The sequence below is a fragment of the Struthio camelus genome, chromosome Z, assembly GCF_040807025.1.
Source record: "Struthio camelus isolate bStrCam1 chromosome Z, bStrCam1.hap1, whole genome shotgun sequence".
In the NCBI taxonomy this organism is placed as follows: domain Eukaryota; kingdom Metazoa; phylum Chordata; class Aves; order Struthioniformes; family Struthionidae; genus Struthio; species Struthio camelus.
The window spans coordinates 2533496-2556923 of NC_090982.1; the positions used below are offsets into that span (position 1 = coordinate 2533496).

The 23428-nt window shown below is 43.5% G+C and overlaps 1 protein-coding gene across 6 annotated transcripts in view; it reads right to left on the minus strand.

The window, feature by feature from the left end:
- The window catches only part of SHB (SH2 domain containing adaptor protein B), a 73092-nt gene that overhangs the window by 34414 nt on the left and 15250 nt on the right, over positions 1–23428 (minus strand). For 3 of the 6 annotated variants that reach the window (XR_011137895.1, XM_068928254.1, XM_068928252.1), the window contains 3 exons: positions 17957–18074; positions 6718–6798; positions 1272–1487 (listed from right to left, as the gene is read on the minus strand). Coding sequence is in view for 5 of the 6 variants with exons in the window: in XM_068928254.1 (XP_068784355.1) it covers positions 1272–1487; positions 6718–6798; positions 17957–18074 (415 nt within the window). In the remaining variant the exon portion in view is untranslated. The remainder of the gene's footprint in view (positions 1–1271; positions 1488–6717; positions 6799–17956; positions 18075–23428) is intronic. The other 3 variants (XM_068928255.1, XM_068928253.1, XM_068928256.1) reach the window with 2 other exon arrangements.

Consider the following 23428-nt stretch of genomic DNA (forward strand, 5'->3'; position numbering starts at 1 on the left):
TTAAACAGGAAGGGTCCCAGGACAGACCCTTGAGGTGTCATACCTGTAACCAGCCTCCAGGAGGAGTATGAATCACTAAGCACTACCCTGTGAGTCCAGAAAAGCTGCCAGGTTTTCACTCACCTAAATTGTAACATTCCAAACTGGAAAACAAGGGTGTTCCAGCAGCACATGTTGAAGGCTGAAATCCATCTAGATACACCAACTGCACCAACAAGTCTAGTACTTTCAGCACAGAAAGCACTGAGATTTACCAAGCAGGATTTACTACACGGTAAATTCACGCTGGCAATTCCTAATCATTGCTCCCAAGACCCTTTCTTGCCTGCATTTACAGCCACATCTCTTTCCTCACTCCCAGAATCGTGACTGCACACAGCTCTCCTTCTGGCCTACCTTCCCCAAGCTTTCTGCCAAGCTGACATCCAAAGGGAACAACCCTGTTTCCAGACACAGCTTTTAAACAGAAAATGTCAACAAGAGGGAGATGGCAGAGCAACATCCCACAAGAGCTTCCTGGAACAGACTCAGCTGAGCTTTGCTAGGGACACAGTGGTTCTACCAAGGAAAAAAAAACTCAGCCTCCAGAATCACATCACTGCCAAGTAAAGCCCACTCAGCAATTTGCTGCAATACAGCAGCAGGGAGAAAGAAGGAGTAGACCATAACCAACACCACCACGAAGCACAGGTGTTCACAGAGATGCCAAACAGTTTGATGTGAGATTTCCTTGACTGATAAGTTCTGATGCAGAAGACCTTCAGCAGTTCAAAAGGATTCATCTGAGAACAAATTCTACACATCTAGAGAGATGCTCCAATTAGAATGGAGACAACACTCCTGACAAACACCAAGAAACAACACTGAGTCGAGGCATGTTACTGCATGCATGCTACACAGCTACTTTTTAATCCAGCTCCTTTAGGAAGCAGCTCACTACTTCAAGGACGTTGCAAAACATCTCTCTTGTCATACAGCCACAGAGCAATCAACACCAGAGGTATCATGTCCATTAAAACAGGGGGTAAGGGGGTACTAACATGAATCAAGCGATGAGCAAGCCTACAAGAGTCCAGCTGAAGCACCAAAAAAAAGGAGTGTTCCATATGTCTATAGCAGGTGAACATTTGAGACTACCCACATTTGCTTTTCAGAGCTTTCTTGTCTTTTCTCCTCCCCCCAAAAGCAGCAATATTCAACTTCTCCTAAGGACCAGTACATATGCTACATGCACGAGAGAGAATTTTCTAACTGGGATTTAGGAATCCTACCTGTCAGGGCTGGGATGGTGACTTTGCTCCATTCCCACGGCTGATCATACTCATCCGCGGGCCTGTCATCATCCTGTGGCAACTTGCTTTCTCGTAAACGCTGACTCACCATACTTTCAGAATCCGATTCCACACCACTGCCTCCTGGTTCATAGGGTGTTTCATAGAGCTGCATGCTTTTTTGATGGGAATTCATGTTCTCCTGCCTCTGAAATTCTGTCGGTAAAAAAGAAAATTGCAACAGTGTCACTACTGACCATGCCTTATCATTGCAGTTGTTAATTTTAGTTTAACTTCCATGCACTTAATAATATCCCTGTAATTATACTACAGATGACAAGCTACTACAAATGCATCTCTGCATTTAGTAACTGCCTGCAAGCAACAGTTTGCTCTACCTAAAAAAAAACAACTGCAGCACACTTTTGTGCCGCCGCCAACATACCCCAGTTTGCACAGAGCCAGATTACAGGGAGCAAGCTGTACTTATCAGCCTGTGTGTGTAAAGTGCACTCACAGGCAACCGCACATAAATTCGGAGAACAGTGATGTTGATGTATGCAGTTAAGTCTTCAAGAAGCGGTAGTGCGGAACTGCAACTCAAAGATACCAAGAACAAAAAACAAATCCCACAATACTTACACATGCTGACATAAAATTATTTGCAGTTACCCCTAGAGAAGACAAAATATCAACAGAAAATGAACTGGGGTTAAATTAAGAAAATGCAAGACACACAGTGGTAACTAGACCTTAGCTCACATTATTTCAGTACTAAGGAGCACATAATATATATTTAAATTAACACTGACTTTGTCAAAAAACAGACATGTTGAAGCTCAGCAGAAAGGAGCAAATGCACTGTCATCACAAGTAAGATAAAACACAAACCAAGCTGCGTTTGGCGGAACACAGTCAGCAAATAGAGAGGGAAGCCACCATGCCCTCTCCTTGCCCCCAAGGAGGCTGCACCCACTAGACTACTGTGTCCAGTTTGCCCACACCACCCTCCACACAGTTGATAAAACGAGAAAGGGGCCATCACCAGCTAGGCAGCAGCCTGAGGTGCTCGGCTGATGTGGAGAGGCAGAGGGAGGCAGAGGGAGCTGGGTTTGGTTAGTCTGATGAGGAAGAGGCTAAGGGGGAAATCTAACAGCGTCCTGCACTACCTGAAGGGCAATCAGAGCCCAGTCCTTCTCAGCCGTGCCAGGCAACGCAATAAGGAGCAACAGGGGCAAGATGCAGGGTGAGGGATCCGGGTGGGACATTGGGGGAACAGTTTTGCTAGGGACAGGTTGCCAGGGAGGCGGTGGTGGAGCGGGTCCTCATTCTTTGAGGTTTACAAGCTTTGGCTAGACAAAGTCAGGGCCGCTCGATCTACTGCGGTGAGCATTCAACCCATCAGAGTGAGACCGGGCTGGACACCTCTAGGGAGCTCTTCCCATTCTGTCAATTATCGCACATGTCAATGCTATGCAGAAACAATACAAAAGAGGGTTTTCAAGCTCTAGTGATTAATTTAGTTCTCACTTGCATGCTAGGTAATTTGCATTTAGGCTATAGAAAACTCTTGCAAGTCTTCAGGCATACAGCATACTGAAACTTTATAGGGAGTTAGATTTGGGCAAGTTGCATCACTTGTAACTCTCACCTTGCATCCCACATAACATGTTCCTCCAGCATTCATTCTCCAGTGTGGGGCAATCTAACTCACAGGTAGGCTGCAAACCAACTTTTACAACGTCCTTGCAAACTTCACTCTGCCAGTTTATAGTTCATTTTTTCTACACTCAATAGATAACAGTCTGCAAATGAGTACTGCGCTGATGGACAAAGGCCGAGCAGGAAATGGATTTTGACAACTGCCAGATAAGTGTTCATCTTTTGTGAAAAGTCTGTGTTGCCATGCACAAAGAATTGTGAATAGATATGTCATACTGCTTAAAGTATTTCATAGCTTTGCACTGCTACCATGGCTCCATGCTCCAGCCTGTGAAGTGTATTCAAGAACTCAGGTTTATGAGATGTTTCCTGCAGCAAGCTGAAAACACCCAGAATTCAACCAATACATTTTCATATCTTAAAAAAGACATAATCAAGGAATATTTCAATCTTCACTCTGGTCTATCCTAAAAAAGTTCAAAGTCGCAAGGTAAACTCTGTAGCAGGCATAAAAATTCTGGCCCATTAGCTCTTCCTCATTTTAAGTGGGCAGAATTGTAAACAGTTTCCCAGCAAGACAAAACAGTTGTCCCATACAGGAACCATCAGTTGGATACACTACCCTAAAAGGAAGCAAGCAGCAGGATGTGAAACCATTATCCTGATTGGTATACAGAAAAGTCATTAGTTGCAGCAAATGCCACAGTTAATTAAAAAAAAAAAAAAAAGGATAAAGAAAGAAAGATAGAGAGAAAGAAAGGCTTATGGAAAAGCAAAGAGGATTTTTTTTAACCTACAAATGAAGTAAAGTTTTACAGAAGTCCTTTCCATAACCCTAAAACACACTCATCAATTCATCTACCAGCAAGAATAGTACACTGAAGTGTACTAGCCAGTACAAGTGTACAAGCCAGTACACTGGCTCAAAACCACTTCAAAAATACTGTGAAAAATCTACAATAGGACAATGTCCTTACTGTTTAGAAAAACACAGTAAGTTTATATATTACAGATACAGCAAATCTGAAGAAATCTACAGCAAAACCAATGATGAAAATACAAGTAATAAAGGTCTGGATAATTCCTAGTCATGAATAACAACAACATTCCTACCTTTGCAATACAATCAAGGGTATCCAGCTTGCTTGAAAAAAGTACTTTCAGCTCACCAAAAATAAAATGCCGTTCTTGTGTTTCAGTTGTCTTTCTAAAAGAATTCTGCTCAAACACACTATGCTACATTAAGAAACAGCTAATTAAGAACCCGCAGCTGATACTCAGCTATGGACTATTAGTACTTCCTTGAATTCTCCTGCGTGAAAAAAGCATCTCATTTCCTCTAAGTCACAAATGCAGCATGTGTCTGTCTTTCAGGACTGTGAAGTCAACCACTGCTATACAAGGAAGCGCGTATTCCCAAGGAAGAGAAGCCATAGTCCTACCCAAGCAGAGATTTTACAAGAAAAATTTGCTACTTTTCAATGCCAAATACAGCTACAACACTGGCTCCTGGTGTGTGAATATAATTCCATACAGGAGCTGATGATCAGCTCTCTTCTTTTACCTTCATGCGTAAAAAGCATCAGACTGCGCAGAAAAAATGACCTTTAAAATAGAAGGCGATAGGCTACTATTTAATGCCCTGTGGTCAGACAGTAAAATGACAGATTTTCGATCCTGAAGGAGAAAAGTTTTTATAGGAAAAGATTGAAACTAGGGAGGGTAAGGGTAAGTGCATGCGTGTGTGTGTGTATTCTGCTTTTTCTTTTTTTTTTTTTTTTTTTTTTTAAAGCCTGGCTTTGAAGGCCAAGAGTCTTTTCACTGTAAAGGCCACAAGGGCAATGAAAAATACATTGAAAAAAAAAGGAGCAAAAGGTTTTTTACAGACCACTCTCCGTTTACATTTGAATGACTAGAAGTTCTGATTTGTTACTTTTGTCCTTTAAACTCTCGCTTCTCATAAAGCAAAGGGCATTTTTATAGATTTATGCTTATTAAGCTAACTAGCTAATGGAAGAAGAAGCAACCACAGTTTCCAAAGATGTTATTTTACTATCAGGCTAGAAGAGACACACAAATAATTCTTATTCTCTCAAACTAGCAGTTATGACAGAATAAGGCTCCAGGAGTCTGGGCTCCTATGTGAAACTGAGAAACTGACCAGCAAGGTACAGAAACTGAGACACCTGGAAGCATAAGATTATGAGATACAAGACTGACCTTGACATTCTTTCCATCTGCTGAGCAATTCGAACAGATACCCACATACAGAACAGACCGACAGCTCCACAGGATGAGCAGATAACCCCATGGTAGCCACACTAACCATTTTAATGGTTTTAAATAACAGAATCACAGAATCGTTTAGGTTGGAGATCATCTAGTCCAACCCCCCTGCTCAAGCAGCGTCCTCTAGAGCATATTGCCCAGGATCACATCCAGGCGGGTTTTGAACATCTCCAGCCAAGGAGACTCCACGACCTCTCTGGGCAACCTGTTCCAATGCTCTGTCACCCTCACAGTCAAGAAGTTTTTCCTCAGGTTCAGGTGGAACTGCCGGTGGTTCAGTTTCTGCCCGGTGCCCCTTGTCCTGTTGCTGGGCACCACGGAGAAGAGGCTGGCCTCATCCTCTCGACGCTCCCCCTTCGGATACTTATACACGTTGATGAGATGGCCTCTCAGTCTTCTCTTCTCCAGGCTGAACAGGCCCAGCTCTCTCAGCCTTTCTTCAGAGGAGAGGTGCTCCAGTCCCCTGATCATCTTTGTAGCCCTCTGCTGGACTCTCTCCAGTAGCACCATGTCTCTCTTGTATTGCGGAGCCCAGAATTGGACACTGTACTCCAGGTGAGGCCTCCCCAGGGCTGAGGACAGGGGGCAGGATCACCTCCCTCCACCTGCTGGCAACACTCTGCCTCATGCACCCCAGCATACCATTGGCCTTCTTGGCCACAAGGCCACACTGCTGCCTCATGTTTAACTTGTTGTCCACCAGCACTCCCAGCTCCTTCTCGGCAGAGCTGCTTTCCAGCAGGTCAACCCCCAACCGCTACTGGTGCGTGGGTTTATTCCTCCCCAGGTGCAGAACCTTGCCCTTGCCTTTGTTGAACTTCAGGACGTTCCCCTCCGCCCACCTCTCCAGCCTGTCCAGGTCCCTCCGAATGGCAGCACAGTCTTCTGCTGTGTCAGCCACTCCCCCCAGTTTAGTTGCATCAGCAAACTTGCTGAGGGTGCACTCTGTGCCTTCCTCCAGGTCATTGATGAATATATTGAACAAGACTGGGCCCAGGACTGACCCCTGGGGGACACCACTAGCCACAGGCCTCCAACTGGACTCTGCGCCATTCACCACAACCCTCTGCGCTCAGCCATCCAGCCAGTTCTCAATCCACCGATATCATTATATAACCCAATATCATTAATCATAGATGCCCTGTATTTCTTAGGCACCCCTGAGGGGAGCTCAGAGATATTTAGGGGAAATGCCATGAAGAAAACAGCACATCTACAAAGACAAAAAAAGGAAACTTTGAGGACAGTCCTGCATGCTCACAAAATCCAAGAGCTGGGCATGCTTTCTGTCTGAGAGGATGCAACAGACAATAGAACAACTAGATTCTTCTACAATATACAGGAGACAAAGGACATTTTCTTCACCTCAAACTAAAGCATCCAGTAACAAGGGGTCAAATAATGTAATCACATTCCAAATAAAAGTTCTGACAAAGTAAAACAAACAAACAAATAACAAAAAAACCTCTGAGCCAAACGTTTCCGTAAGAATCACCTGGCAGTAAACTGAACTTCATCTGACAGGCCACTTCACAGAGTAACACAGCCCTTGGAAGCACTCTAAGACTTTTAATTTCTGCGGAAAACAAGAAGAAAATTTCCATTTTGTAACATTTCTTTCAATGAAATACGACAAAAACAAAATGTAGAAGTCCTCCTGTAAGACCCAAGTGAGGAACATAACATATAGAAAGGTTCCCTGAAGTTAAGCACTGGTAAGAGTGCTTCTCTTCTCTTGCCAGACAGGAACACAAGCCAGAGATTCAGCTGGGCAGTGAAGGCATTCAGAAGAGCACATTCCTGTATAATAGTAGGAACACACCTTGCCTGCCTGCAGCCAGTATACAGAAAAGGGAATCTCCCGCTCAAGCGGAAGTAAAGAACTTCCCTGCAGTTCTTACTGCTGTGTGAAAACGGACAGAAGTGGCAGCAGCAGACAGGGTTCCAAGTCTTTGGCCAAAGTCATGTTGAGTTGCACTGATTTAAGTCTGCAAGAGGCAAAGCAGTAAATCACATGAATCCCACTTTTTTTTTTTCCTCAACTTTTACTGTTCTACAGTGAAAGCTTTTCAACATTTTACACACTGAGTTCACAACATCTGTGATAACACAGGCATAGAGATCTCTTTTTCACTTCGATAACAGACAGTAATTTCCATATGCTCCAACAAGAAACAGAGAGACTTGTAAGGTAATTAGATACAGACACATTAAATTACAGAAAAACCAACTGCAGCATTAATAAGCTATTTTGATTCATTAGTGTGTCAGATTCCAAAGTGTATTGACCCACATATATCAGGTGTAAATAAGATAAAACAGATCCATCTCTGCCATAGATTTCAGGACTCGTGCAGAATTTACAGTGACAGTCCTACCAGCTCAATTGCTTTCCCTATGACCAAATTCCTGTCCAAGTGAGATAGATCTGACTATGAAAGCAACGTGCTGGAAACAGTATTGCCATATAATGCTGATCTCTGAAAGGCTTCCACTGAAACTGTTTTTCAAGCAAAGTACAAGGGCTCTCAAAACTCTTTGCATTCCCAAGCCTAGGAATAAAACTTTGGGCACTAGGACAGAATTCCACTACTGGGATTCTGCACAGCGTTCTCAGCTACGCCCACCTCCATTTAACAGTAGAAAGCTCAAGGAAGAGTTTGTGCTCATACTGGTGGATAAAGCATCACCATCTTTGCTATAGCACTGGATGAAATACTTTGTAGCGCTCCTACCTCCAACCAGTGGTAGTTGGTAGAAGCACCTGAATGAAAGTATAAGAATTTGCAAAGTCACAAGTGAATGCGATTCACTTTCATCACTTACATAACCATCTGAAGATGAGCCAGCAGATCATCAACTGGTTTATACAAATAATTGTAACATTGTGCTGGAACAGAACACAGCCATCAGCTTTAAGGATTTCTTAATCCCTCTCTAGATTCAGAGTACAGCCCCCCTCTAGATATGCCTCCACTGATAAAACTCAAATCCCCTTCCAGAGCTGGCACTTAAAACAGCTCCAATCCTAGTGGCCTGGATTTACCTTCCTGCTAACACACTCAAGAGAGCAACCAGCCAACAGCTATATAACATGTAAAACTTGGGAGAATATTTGCTCCACTCAAACATATTAGACAATTCCAGCTGCCAGGATCCGAGCACTGAAGTGGCTTTATCTGGAAATTACAGATCTTCCTGCTTTCAGGTCCTCAAGGTGCACAGATAAACTAAACATTTATCTTCAGAAGGGTCTGAATGTTTAACTAAAGCAAGCACAAAAACCAACAATCCTTTTCTAGATCCCATTATTTGTTCTGCTGTACGAACACAATGCTGGGGGGGGGGGGGGGGGAAGCATTCCAGCAGTCAATGTACAGGCTAATAAATCTACAACTAGAATAGACAGTGTGGAGTTACGAACAACACAGCTTTTGAAATGCTGATTCACATTTTACATTCAAAAGCTCCAGAAGGACTGTCTGCAAGGTGCTCGGAGCACTTGCTAATTCACACTGGCTTTCCACAGACAGTGCTTAGATAGCCAGAACAACTCCATATTAAGAACAAAAGAAGGGGAAAAAAAAGGGTACCTGGAAACATGACTTCAGATCAAGGCTTGTTTGTGGACAATAGCCACTGGTCTTCAGCCAGTCACTGAAGACCTACAGTTATCAGTGGGAGCCAAAAGAAACTTAGGAAGTCTCAGTCCATCTCACTCTCCCTTGTGCTCTCCATTTGCTATCCAGGAACAGTTCTGGTCGAACTGGCCGAAAGCTCTTCCCTCTACATGCTCTTGAGGTTTTCAGCCATTTATCTGGCAAGTGACCCTATTAAGTGCAGAGAGTGTTTAGGCAGGCTACACATCAACCAATAACCTGCCAGTTTGCCAGAGGCATAGCACAGATGCTACTGCAAAGATCAGCTTGATACAAGAACAAGAAAAATTTGTTCTCGATGAATCTGTTTACCTTCCCTCTCCTAAACAGCCCAGAAAAGCTTAGACAACTGCTCACTTATTCCACCTTCACTGATACTGCCTCTTTGCATGCAAATCTTGGCAAGATGACCCGGCAACATTTTACAATTCATGCTGCAGACTTATCATGGTGTCTGTGTGAGTCTGTTCACGACTGACAGACGACAGAAGCCAAGTTCAATCTCTAATCAAAATTCACTTTAGACCACCAGAAGTCCAACTGCTTTCTGCTCTGCTTTCAGGTCCATCTGGATCCCCCCCCATCCACTGGGCACAGGAGAGCACCAATAACCTCATCCTAAGAGCAAGGAAGGCTGTTCCGAGATCACAACAACTGCCTCACAGCGCTCGCAATTACAGATTTCTCTGCAGGAAAAGCTGGATAGGATGCCTTTTTTCCCCTCCTTTTTCCTTCTGAACTGAGGCCACATGACTCAGATGTGAGCCAGCTTCCAGGAATGAACAACAGATATTTGTTCCCCTGCCTCAGTTTCAGAACTTGGCATGACCTCCTCATATGAAAAGTAACAGCCCCAAACAGCCTGCATCATGACAGAAACCCCTACCAAACTCCAGGCTTGACTCATTACCTCAGGGAACAGCATCCAAAGCAACTTCAGATTCCAACAATTCAGATACAGAAAGAATACTGGGCAGGAAAGGAGAGGTCCCTGTATGATAAGTATCAGTAAACCAGAAACAAAAGCCATTCATAATTTCCACAAAAAGTATGTGCTAAAAGAAAGAAAACAAACAAATGAAACACTCTGCCAGAGGAGACAAGAAGTGCAGTCTTTTTTTTTTTTTTTTGGGGGGGGGGGTAAGAGGAGGCTGGAGAACGAGAAGGACAGAGGGTTAGCAGTGGGGAGGGAACATCACAACATTCAGAAACACACAGAGGAAAAAAGCCTACATTCTGGTGGATTAGAAGAATAGCGCCACTGCTTCCAAAGGACATGACCTAATGAATCCAGCCTTGCAGACAGACTTCTTTCAAGAGAGAAGGAAAAAAAATGAAAGAAGTTGAAATCTTTTTAATGTCTTTGGTTGCTTGAAGGTCATTCTACATAGCTCTTCCCCTCAACAGCCTGTTTTCTGTTAAATGAGCAGTCATTAAACATTATGACTTCTGTCTTAAAATTCACGATTTCTGCAGACTTTTCCTCTTTGGAGGAGTTTTGATGCTTCTTAGCCCAGCCACTCCTTACACATTCCCCAGAAAGACCAAGACGAGGAGCAGAGATGCTCTTTTTGCTCGGAAAAAATCAAGATTTTGTACATTTACTGTGGCTTGGCCAGCAGTCAATTCTGGTTGCTGCTACAGCCAGTTGAATCATGAGATGCAACTGAAGAACAAACAACTGGTGTGTTCGTAGGTTCTCTCGAACTTTCCTTTCAGGAGTGTTGAATGGTGAGATTGAAGACTAGTCCATCCAAAAATTCACGTGCCATACAGCTAAAGAGAGACTTAGGTTCAAAAAAAACCCTGGATTCCCATACTCTTAAGCTGCTACGCACTGTAAGAGCGCCTCTTCCTTGCAGCTCTTCCATCAAACTTCTTTGCTTTGAAGTCCACCCCAAGTTCAAGTAGGGAGAAGGACTGATGCTCAAGACTCCTGCAGTAGATTTCTCCAATATGGCTACACAGTCAAAAGCAACAGGGAAGTGTGAACTGCACTTCAGAGGAAGCATCTAGCCTGTGAATGATAGCATTTCTTTGCAGATTTGTCTGTATTTGTTATACTGCACAGGCAAATCCTAACCTGAGGCTAATTTTTAGTCCAAAGCTCACTTATAATCTGCTAGCCAAGTATTTTTTTTTCCCCTCAGGGGCAGCACTTTCATAAAATAGCATAGAACCTAAAGTCGCATTTGAATTTATGGAGCTACTGATATGCTTTAGGAATGTTTTATCAAAGTATATCATGTCATCTTTTATCAGCATATGTGCTTACACAAAAATCTAATACCAGCAAATGAAACTGGTTAGCATTCAGCAGAACAGCATTAAGAACAGATTGTGTTCTTAAGAAAACTAAAGCACAATCCAGCAAACACTGCATCAGTTCTTCTTACTTCCCATATGCTCCTTCCAACAAAAGCATTAGAAATCGTGAATAGTAACATCTGATATTCTCCAGTTAGGTCAGGTCAGAAAATATCACATCATAGAAATTTATTCTAGTCATGATCTTGCTGCATGTAACTGAGTCAACACTCAGTGGTAGCTTTTCCAGTTCTTCCAATATGCTCCACTAGATCACTAGACCAGAGAGCATGCAAATATTTTCAGAATGTTTGCACAAAATCACATCTGAAGAGACAAGCATGGAAAGATGGGTTTGTCGCTGTGAAAGTGTTTCATTTTGATTTTTAAGACAGATAAAGAAAAAGCCTTAAAAGGGGATTACGAGAGGCTGTCTGTTAATCTGTTCTATATGATGCCAAGTCTTCTCAGTGTTAGTGCAGATGCTGCAATATTGGGAGCATCTGACAAGCCAGAAGAAGGAACAGATAGGGCAATACTCAGTCCTACACACAAAAGCAATGGTAAATCTGAAAGACATCACATTTTTTCATTTTCTGTTCTCTTTCCTTACTATTTCATTTGAGACAGCAACACACACAACTCTTCACCCACTTGAGGCTGCACTACAGCTGTAACAGTTGCTCCTGGACTTGTCTAGAAAAAGCTCAGAAGGGCTCAGCTCAGCTGTTCCATCAAACTTCTTTGCTTTGAAGTCCACCCCAGCCAAGTTTAAACAGTCGACAGACCACAGGGGAGCTACCACCGCACCAGAGACCAGAGCCAAAAAATATATATATACTGCTTCTTCACACAGCTTTCTAAATTACAGAAGATGAGCACAACTCTGATCTCAAAACAAGTCCAGATTTTCTCCAGGCAAGTTGACCTGCAGTAGCACCAGTTTTGCTTGCCTACTTTATGCTGCACATAGCTGAGCTATATGCTAACTCTCCCCTTCCAAGCCATGGCCATACAATGAAACGTATGGCAGAACCACGAGCTAGCTTAAATCCACCCAAGCCTCATTTGCAGCCTCTTCTTTCAAGTGTTGACACTGCTTAAGAAATCCATGGTAACCCACCACAGTCCAACAGCAAGCACAGACTGGAAGCTTGTGAGCTCTTTGCTTGGGAAGGGGTGACAAAAAGAAATGCACACATCAGCCTGCATGCCAACACAGACTAAAACTGGAAGAGGCTTATCTGCCCCCAGACAGAGAGGGCAGGCTAACCTCCTGCAGAGATTAGCCTCATCATTTTACGCAACACCTGAGTTTCCGTAGGTACTTGAGCTCCTCCTTTCAGCTCTTCATAGCCAGAAACAAGAGAAGTTAAGAAGCCAAACATCGCGTTGCTAGTCTCCGAGTCTCCGTAAAACGCAGGCCACGCAAAACAAGCTGGGTTTCTGAGCAGTTACCATTGACATTTTAAGCCCATTTTATGACACTGCAGTGAAGCCCCATTAAAAGATTGGTAAGCTGGTATGAGACGCTGTTCAACCTCTATGGCAAGCAGACCTAGAACTGTCAAAAAATAAATGAAGGTGGAAGATTCAAGAATATGAAAAAACCTCCTCTGGTTTGGCTTACAAAAACAAATAAAAAAACCCAGGAGAAACAGCAGCTATCAAAATATAGCTGATGTCAGAAACACACTGCATTGCTTGAGATTTCACTCATGTTGTGCCACTACAGATCTTCTGAGTTTGGATGCAAAGTCAGCATACAAAAAATTTACCTGTTCATCAGCAAGCTAAGCACAGCAAAAATGACAAAATATTACAGCTGAAGAGGTTTCTTCCTCCCTCTAAGCAGCACTACGTTTCATTTCATCATGTGGTTAGCTAGTACCTGCTGTGCCAACTTGCCTTACTGTTTCATTGAAGTCACTTAAGAAATCTACTTCGAATTAGCTTAACTTTTCTGTAAAGTATAGACAAAAAAAAAAGCATTAAGGAGTATTACATGAAAGGAAGATTAAGAAAGTACTTCTGAGAAAAAATTCTCACTAGTTTAAAAAGAATCCGAATGAGATACTAACTTTAGCACTGCCATCTTGGGAAAGGGCAGAATCTCAGAGTTTTCATCATGATATTAGCAGTGGTTCCATCCACCTAGAATTCACAGCACATTTCCAGCTAGACAGCAGTCTGAACTCCTGCCAACACAGTCCAGCCACACATATGCAGGCCTCGTCCAGCCTGCAAGCCCATCTGTCCAGCCTCGCTCCCTTCATTCCAGGAAAAGGTGGTGAACAGCCGTCAGAAACCACACTCACTGCTTTCAGCTTGCATGTTCTCTGTCCAATGTCTGTTACTTCCATAACACTGATATTTATTAATGTACTCAAGCTATACTTCATCAGGGTGCTTCTTTATGCCTCAGGAGCAGTGATTCAGTTGAGAAAGGTCAGCATAGGGAGCATACTGTCACAGTGGTAAAGCTGGAAACGGACTGAGACCAAACAGGCACGGATTCTCATGTGCAGCCTCGTACATGCTGATTATCTCAGCCTTTGCAGAAAGCTCCAGCTGAATTACAGGATCATAGGACAAGTCAGGCTGGAAGAGACCTTAGGAAGATAGCTTGTTCAATTTCTTGCTCCAAGCAGGGTCAGCTATGGGGTCAGATCAAGTGCTCAGGCACTAGATGTTCAGTCCAGTCTTGAAAAGATCCAAGGATAGGGACTAATACAGCCTCTCTGGGCAACCTGTTCCACCACTTGACTGTCCTTATGGTGAGAAAGTTTTTCCTTACATTCAGTTGTAACGTCTCATTTCAGTTTGTCTACTGCCGCTTGTCCTTTCCATACCTGGATGGGACAATGATGAAATCACAAGGAATTGCAGTCTACAGAACTGTACTTTCCAGGGATAATGCCAAATAGGTTTTAATTATTTATTTATTTAATTTTTTTTTTTTTTTTTTTTTTTTTTACATAACTCGTTCTAATACTCATAGAAAAAGCAGAAGCCTCCTTGAATGCCACATACTCAATACACATAGAAAAAGCAGAAGCCTCCTTGAATGCCACATATCCTCCTGCACAGGCAAATTCTACAACACAGATTCACAGAATGGTTGAGGTTGGAAGGGACCTTTAAAGATCATCTAGTTTAATCCCCTGCTCAAGTAAGGTCACCTACAGCATGTTGCCCAGAACCCTATCCAGGTTCCTTCTGAACATCTCCACTGATAGAGACTCCACAACCTTTCTAGGAAACCTGTTCCAGTGCTCAGCTACCCTCATGCTGAAAAGGTTTTTCCTCACGTACAGACTTCCTGTGTTTCAGTTTGTGCCTATTGCCTCTCATCCTATCACTGGCCACCAACGAGAAGAGTCTAGCCCCATCCTCTTTACAGATATTTAAACGCATTGATAACATCCTCCCAGAGTCTTCTCCTCCAAGCTAAATAGTCCAAGCTAAACAGAAAGGCAGGTCTCACAGCCCTTCCTTGTATGACAGATGCTCCAGCCCCTTAATCATTTCAGTGGTCCTTCATAGGACCTACTGGCGCAAGTCCAACCAAGGGCCACATCTCTCTTATACTGGGGAGCCCAGAATTGGACCCTGCACTCCAGGTGAGGCCTCCCCAGGGCTGAGGACAGGGGCAGGATCACCACCTCCCTCGACCTGCTGGCACAACACTCTTCCTCATGCACCCCAGCATACCATTGGCCTTCTTGGCCACAAGGGCCAAGAACGCCACAAGAGCGCATTGCTGCCTCTTGCTTAACTTGCTGTCCACCAGCACTCCCAGCTCCTTCTCGGCAGAGCTGCTTTCCAGCAGGTCAACCCCCAACCGCTACTGGTGCGTGGGTTTATTCCTCCCCAAGTGCAGGACCTTGCACTTGCCTTTGTGGAACTTCAGGACGCTCCCCTCCGCCCAGGTCCCTCCAAATGGCCGCACAGTCTTCTGCTGTGTCAGCCACTCCCCCCAGTTTAGTTGCATCAGCACACTTGCTGAGGGTGCACTCTGTGCCTTCCTCCAGGCCATCGAGCAATACATCAAGCAAGACTGGACCCAGGACTGACTCCTGGCGGACACCGCTAGCTACAAGCCTCCTGCTAGACTCTGCACCACTGACCACAACCCTCTGAGCTCGGCCATCCAGCCGGCTCTCAATCCACCTCACCGGCCACTCATCCAACCCACGCTCCCTGAGCTTACCTACGAGGAGGATGTGATGGGAGACAGTGGCCAAAGCCTTGCTGCAGCCCACGCAGACAACGTCCACTGCTCTGCCCTCATCTACCCAGCCAGTCATTCCATCCGAGAAGGCTATCCGATTGGTCAAGCATGACGGCCCTTTGCTGAATCCGTGCCGATAAAGTGTGTGAGCTGATACCTAAGTTCCTGCAGAAGCACACCTCTTTGCTTTTTGTAATGATTATACATCGTTGATTATAACAAGATACCTTAAAACTTGCTTAGAAAGAAAGGGTAGCAAGTCTTAAATGCGGCACATTCCTCACTATCAATCTACAAGAGAGGCTTGTACCCCCCATATCTGTGCTCTGCATTTTTAATACTGTCTCTACAGCTTTTAAACAAAAAGATTGAAATTGTAATAAAGTATGGAGATTAGCTCTGAAAGCTGGCAAAGCGCCCCCCCCCCCAACATTTTGTTTTCTTTTTCTCCTCCAAAGTGTATTTTGCTGTTGAAAGCAGATTCCAGTCTGGGATTAACCCATCCTAAATACAGTCCTAATACAAAAGAACTTCACCAGATGAGCTGAGGTTAAATGGACAGCCGGATAACACACTTTTGCCCATCAGACAGCACAGCAAACAAACATCACAAGCAAAGCAGCAAACATTTCGAGACCAAGGCAAACTAAGTCCAAATGCTTCCTTTAGAAAGGCTACTCTGCAGAAGTTAGATAACAGAATTCACATGGGAATTGCAAACCAGATAATCTTGGGGTGGGGAGACAACACAAAAGGCATCTTTTTGGATAGTTTCTAATTTGTCAAATAAAGTACTAAGGGGAGCGAACAGAACTTAATCGCACTGAGGTTCATCAGAAGACTTTCTCTATTTTCATCAGCATGAGGGCAAGATGATAGGAAACCAAATGCCCAGATGTCAGAGCACTAAGCATCTTCAGGGATTATCAAGCATCTTCTACCAGCTCAAAGGCATACTCAACATACTTGCTGTATCAATATATTCAATTAAATCTCAGTGTTGAAGTTACTTTTATCATCTGAGAGCTCCTCACATCCGCTTTATAATATATATTTCTGCTTTTATTTATGTGCATAGCAGATTTGCCAGCACTTTAGCTACACCAAACAATTTGACCAAGAGGGTTGTAGACAAGTGTTTTGTCATTGCAAGGCTACACAAATTAACTGCTAATCCACCCAGTATTGTCCACCTCCTATTTATCCTCCTATTTATTATGGCTACCTCCGGAAAAGGAGATAGAATAAGCTCTTGACCTAAATACAGGGAGAAGGAAATCAAGGCACCGTCAACTTCAAAGCTAAAATTACAAGTGCTCACTATACATTTCTCCTGCGGAAAAAAATGCTTTCATCATAGCTGTGTAAGTAGCGAGAATCCATTCAAACCAACACATTACTCAAAAGATTCCTCAGCCAAGATGAGATTTACACCAACAAGAAATTAGCGCCCCCAATCCCTCTATAAGATACTGAAAGCTTCCAAACAAGGTAGTCTACAGGTCATTTCCTATGCCTTTCTTCAGACTTGGTCTTTAAAAAAAGAAAAGTAGGAACACCTGCCTTGGACTGCCTTATCTTCACCCACTGATTACTCTTTCCTGAGGGGCCAAAGCAGGAGTCCCTGAGAGAAAAGAGAAGCATACAAACAACTTAACTGGGCACAACAGAAGGACTAATTGTGATCTTCAGCACATAGTGAGAATAAAAGGACCTACTGTACATCTGAGAAATGCACCACTTATCCTGCACAAAGGTATGCGCCGCCTGAGTCAAATATTTGTAAATGCACAGAAGATATGGCCCCAGGCCCCCAGAAAAGCTTGCGGACTGCAAAGCTAATGTGTAGGAAATGGATGCAGATCATATGAGGAAAAAGCATGGATAATAATTACATTATACATCTCATATAATGAGAGGACAAGGGGTGTTCAGCAGTCCAAATTCTTAGAACACTACTGCCATAAGCCACCTCCCTACATGACAACAAAGGAAGCAGGCTACAAAGAATAGCAGTTAAAGGCTTAAAGGCATCCAAAAAGGTCCTGTTTTGTCCACAGATACAGAAGAACAGAGCACCAGAGAATCAAGGAAGAAAGCAACATGATGACGTAGCTTTGCAGCCCTCCTCCACTACAGGGAGGACTAAGAAGCTGAAATTAGATGGAGAAATAAGGTCACAAGCAAACAGACTAATTGCTTTAAAGTGAACCAGTACAGTGTTACGCTTCAGCCATCCCTGCTATGTACACAGGTGACAGCCTTCCCACTGCCAAGCAGGGCCATGCACACTCCAGCTCTCACTGTCATCTTCCTCCAGCACAGTCCAAGCCATCTATACTCAACTGCTAGATCCAGAGGACTATTTAGGTGCCAAGGCAGACACAGTCCTACATGGCATTTACTACTGACTGAGCATCTTCAAAAACACAGGTCCACCCGCCCAAGGACATTTCTGTCCTTGTTGTAATTTGCATGGGAACTGCCATGCAATTAAACTTCACATACGCACATGCGCAATTCTCTTCTCTTACCAGTCATTATTCTCTGGGCTTCATAGGGTTCCATATAGCCAGTGTTCTCCCCTTTCCCCATTTTGTTCAACTCACTTTTGGCATCAAACGGATCTGAGTAGTCATCTGGTATCAAGACCTGAAAGACAGGAAAGTAATTGTTACTGGAACTGCCACTGAGATCTGTGAACCAGAAGGAAGCCACACACCAAAAACAAACAAAGAAACAAACAATCCAAAGTTTCACATAGCTGCATCCTATCCCATCTTCAAAGTGCAATCTGGGTTCAGACAAACTCACAGCTGCCATACATCAGCTACTTACTGGTGCTGAAATAAAAGTATGCTTGCTCCTGTTCATCAAACCAGAGACTTCACAAAGGCAGTCTTTATTTCAGAAAGTTTTCCGAGTAGCACAAAATATGCAATACTTGTGACTGGCAAATGACAAAGATCTAATTACTCAGCATATTCCATCCTGGGTAGTTTGTCTTTGTTTGTCTGTCTTTGGCAAAAAAAGCATGCTTTCATTTGCAAATTGTCTCTACCTTTTTAGATAAGCTACAACAGAAAATAATGGTAAAATTCTCCAATGAGATACTCATAGGCTGTTCCTTTCACTGCATCAATAAAAAAAAATGTATAATTTTAATTCTTTCTTGGAAAGCAACAAGCCACAAAACAAGATTTTGCTTAAAGCTTATTTTCTTGGATCAGCCTGTGCTATCCTTTCCCTTGAAGGAGCATTGCACTTACCTGTGTTTAGTGAAACTAGACAATAAAAGGTAGTGAATAAATGATCTCAGAAGAATAAGTTCCCTTCCTCCATTAGGAGACCAGAAATACTGAAGAACAGAAAAGCTCACCTCTTACCCTGCATTACCACCTTCCATTGCCCCATGAAAAATCATCATATGACTGAACAGGCTGAGATAATCTTGGTTTCTAGAGATGCAGAGATGCAATACAGAACAGGCCGAAGAGCACCACAGGCAACCAAAGAGCCTGAAGAAGAGAAAGCAGAAGGAAACTTCTGTCCCATTTCTTCAAATCACGATGCGCACGGAATCACAGAAAAATTCAGGTTGGGAGGAGCCCCAGGAAGTTGCATTTGTCTTCACAGAACATACAGACCTAAAATGTCAGAGCAAGCCTTCATTGTCCTACGGTCACAGGTTAACAACTGTAATCCCACACTATCTTGGGATGATGTTTTAATTATAGATCAAGGGTGTTTTCCTCCACTCATAATTTAAAGTGCTTAAAAGCTTCCCTTCAACAGGAAACCATCAGACTGATGAGGACAATAGAGGGACAAAAAATAATCCTTTCTTTCACATAACAATTGAAATGATTGTCTCATTATTGTGAATAACAGCTAAATCAAAGGAAAATCGCTCCCTCCCTCTGTCTCTGGCAACACATACCCAAGTAGCAATCAACCATACTGTCAGAGAAGTATCAGTGGCTGTACACACTTAACACAAAGACAACAAAGTGCATCATGCAACACCAATTTCTCCTAGTCACAAGAACAGGTTTATCTCCAAAAGCCCTGTAGCTGAACTGCTATTGGTTTAGTTTTCTGATACCGTCCATCAGTTCTTGACAGGGCTGCATCATAAGCTCCCTGCCGCTCTCCTACTACAGATGGTTACACCTAACAGTTGTCAGTCTTTAGCACAACTGTACTAAAACATGAAAGAGAAAACGGCCCAACGTGTATAGTTATTTGATATTTGTTCTTCTCCATTTGCCAAAAATACACTAGGAGAGAAATTATACATACAAAATGCTACCAAACAGGATAAATCAAAGACTGATTTGCCTTAAACTTAATGGTAACATAAGAGGTCACGATACCTAACAAAAGGACTAAAATGACTAACTCGCTGTTCAGTAGTCGTCTAACAAAACAAACACTGCTTTCTAACAGCAGAACTAAATGATTTGTAGAAGGACAGAAACCTACTAGAAGATCCATATTCTTTGGACAGATTCTTAGTCTTTGAATCTGTAGCAGGTTAAAGTCTGGAAATCTTCTAGCTATGCTATTCCCTGGAACGAAAGTCTCCCTTCGCTCAGACATTGGGTACAAACTCCTCCCCTCCAGATGCATAATAATATCACAATCACTATGAAATTCTGTACTGCTCATCATACTGTGTTTCCAAACAGGTCACCTAACACATTTGTCAGATTGATCAAACCCCTCCACTCACAACACCCCACCAACCCCAAGCTCTCTTTTCCAAACTCATTCAGGCAGAAATAACAATCTGCTTCCCTTCCTGGAGCTTTATATCTTTATTTCCTAATAAAAGGTAGCTCTACAGCTCTGAACTGCCAGAAAGCTTCCCAGGTAACTGTTAGCATTTCCATTTACATTAAAATTTTCAAATTCTCAGCCTAGATAAAGCAGCTGACAAATGCTATCATTGGATTTCTTCTATACTTGCTGACACCTGCAAATTCCCCACTTCTGAGAAGTCTCAAGCTTTTCCACTTCTTCAAAAAAGAAGCCTTCACTCAAAAAGGCTTGAAAGCCTCAAACGTTCATTAGTTCTAATGTAACATGCCTACTGTAAATATCTAAACTCATTTTCACAGTCCCATTATGGAAGACTATTTCTACTGTTTGCAGAGATCCCAGGCAGAAAAGGAGGTCCCACTATGCAAGTTTTCACACCCTCATCCCATAAGTGACCTTTGCCTTAACAAGCTCATATTGCAAGCCTATCTCCATTAGGTTTGTGTTTGTCCGTGGTTAAGAAGCAGCCGGCGGCCTCACAGCACATCACAATTGAGGGAATGTGCATTTTGCAGCACTAATGCTAGGAGAAGCTGACTCCTGAGTAGGACCTGCCAGCAAGCATCACTGCACAGACCTATTGCCCCCTCACGAGCCTGGTGCCAGAACATGTCCCTACCAAAGGCAGCTTCAAAGACAAATCCAAGCAGCTAGCTGGCCACCCATCTGAAGCCACATCTCCAGAGCATGCAAGCATCCTCTGGGCTGCAAAAAAATAAACACTGATATGACAAACACTTTTGACATGACAGGCAACTTTTGAACTACGCTTTCTCAGTGATGCCAACAGTGAACTAGACAGAACATGCTCCAGTTATTCAGGTAACCTGTGCAGACTTTGTCACTGCAACAAAGTGCTTTGATTAACTACGAGGTTCTGAGCCCAAGAGTTGTCCAGTCATGATACACAGAGTAAACCAGACATTTGTAGGGCCTGTCACTGGGTATGAATACATTGCTGTTGTGCCCCCTCATGTCAACTTCACAAAGTACAGGCTAGCCACCCTTACCTGGCTAGCCTATTCATGAGCCTGTTCACCAAGGATATGTCTTATAGGTGCTGCAATGGGGTTTTGCTAATCATGACTAGGCCTCTCCATATGATAATCACAGCGCCTCCCTGCTCACTGGGACTTGCCAGTGCTCCAGGTAAGTGTTGTGGGTCTTCCCCAAGAACCTTTCTGCCATTGCCCAGCGAATTGGTTTCAGTCAGCTGTTTGTTTTCCTTGGTCCAAAGGCCACAGCCAAGTACAGGAGATCCTAGCGTGAGGTCTGCATGCAGTGCCCTTCCCACATGTTGGGTTAAGTGCACTTCCAAGGCAAATGGCTAAACTTGTTCCACTGGATTCCAAATGGATCCTTCGCTGACTGGCAAACTGACTGGCAAACACAGGACAGAAGAAGGAAGTAGATGCCATCCACTGTCCACCAATGCGCCACTCCTAGATGTCTCAGCTTTTCAGGCTACCCAGGTTCTTCCACATTCACCCCAGATATGATTAAAGGGGTCACAACATGCCGAGGAAAAGTAACTGTTGGCTAGAAAGGGAATTCACGCAAAAGGGCAGACCTTAGAGCGAGAAAGGGAATCCACACAAAGGGGCAGACCTTGGAGCAGGACACAGTTAATTTGCCTCTTCCCTAGGCTAGATCCAGCCACCTTTCACATGGGCTACTCCTGTTACAAGGAATCACAGCTATTAGGGAATACTCAGGAGGCTTCAGGCTGCTGTACCTAGTCCAAATTCATGTCTCACAAGGCTGCATTTGCCAAGGGCTACTATCAAAGACCTACGTTTTTATCTCTTCAGAGAAGGCAAGATTGTTAGAGTGGACTGTGCTGTCCTGCAATCCAGACTGCTGATTCCTGTCCTACAGAAACCCATTCTACGGCACCAGAGCAGGTAAATAACCCACTCCGTGCACCCACATCATGCTGCTTTTGTCCTGTTTTCTCGTAACAGGAGCACAAGAAAAGGGATTCCCGGCTTAAGTAGTTTTTAATGCCTCACTGGTTCTTACAAAACTCTTTTGAACGCAGAGACTGTGAACTCTGCTTTAAAGAGAGCTGCTGTGCTGCTTCACTACTAGAACAGCAAAGCAAAGCCAAGAGGTGACAGGTCATATTCCTTGCAAGATTTCTGCAGTTGACATGCTAAATAACAAGTCATCTTTCCTTAAAATGTGTATAACATTCCTACCTGTCTGCTGCAGCTGCTCCTTCTTTCCAAGCATTTAGTTTCAGCCGGTGATCAAACTGCATACAAAAAAACTGGAAAGTCATCTTGCACTTCATAACAGTGTAGTCTGCATGTTTAAGAAGTGCTAAAGGCTCTTGCCGTCTGCAGTACTTTTAAACTGTGTAGCATTTAGAAGACCATAAACACCACCAGGAAAGCTGTTTTGGTAGTAAAGGTGAGCATGTGGCAGATCTGGGTTGTTACTTAGCCACCTGAAAAAAGAGTCTTGCTTACAAATTCCGTGAAAGCTAGCAGTTCTACCAAAGTTTCTGTAACATCTTTGAAGCTGCACCAAATACTATCGCTAACACCACATAACTACAGAAGAGCTAACCACACGTCATCTCTTAAAAAAGAAAAGCTACCAAGCCAATTCCTCAACTACACAGATTGGAGTTTGGTCCCTGTTTCATGCCCATCACAGGAGAAGGGTTTCAGTTCCCTCAGCAGAGATGTGCTGCTGCAAACCAGACCAGTAAACTGACTTCAGCCAATAATACCAGCTTTGCCCATCCCCCTGTGTGCAAGGTTTTCCTTTAAACACACTGATGTGCTCTCTTACTCAGTTAGCTATATGTCCCACAGACAGCTACACAGGACAGGACAGAACAGAAACGAACAATGTTGCTGTCGCACTGCGGAGCTATAAGGTACCCCTGTTCGCTGTGAGCCTGCTTATGACAGTTTTACAGCCGCAGAAAAAATGCCAGAGGAACTTTTTAAGATATCCAACCGTAAATTCCTGACTTGAGTTGCACATTGTTCAGTGGTGAAGGCATGAATTACGGGAACATTTCAATGGTTTCACTTAGCATACACAGTCAACAATCAAGAAAAATAAGGAGAAACCAAAAGGTCTTCATGTTGTGACTAGCAGGCCAGTGTACTTAAGTCTTGTCATCACAGCTTATCCTAGCATCATGCAAAAAGAGGCAGACAGTC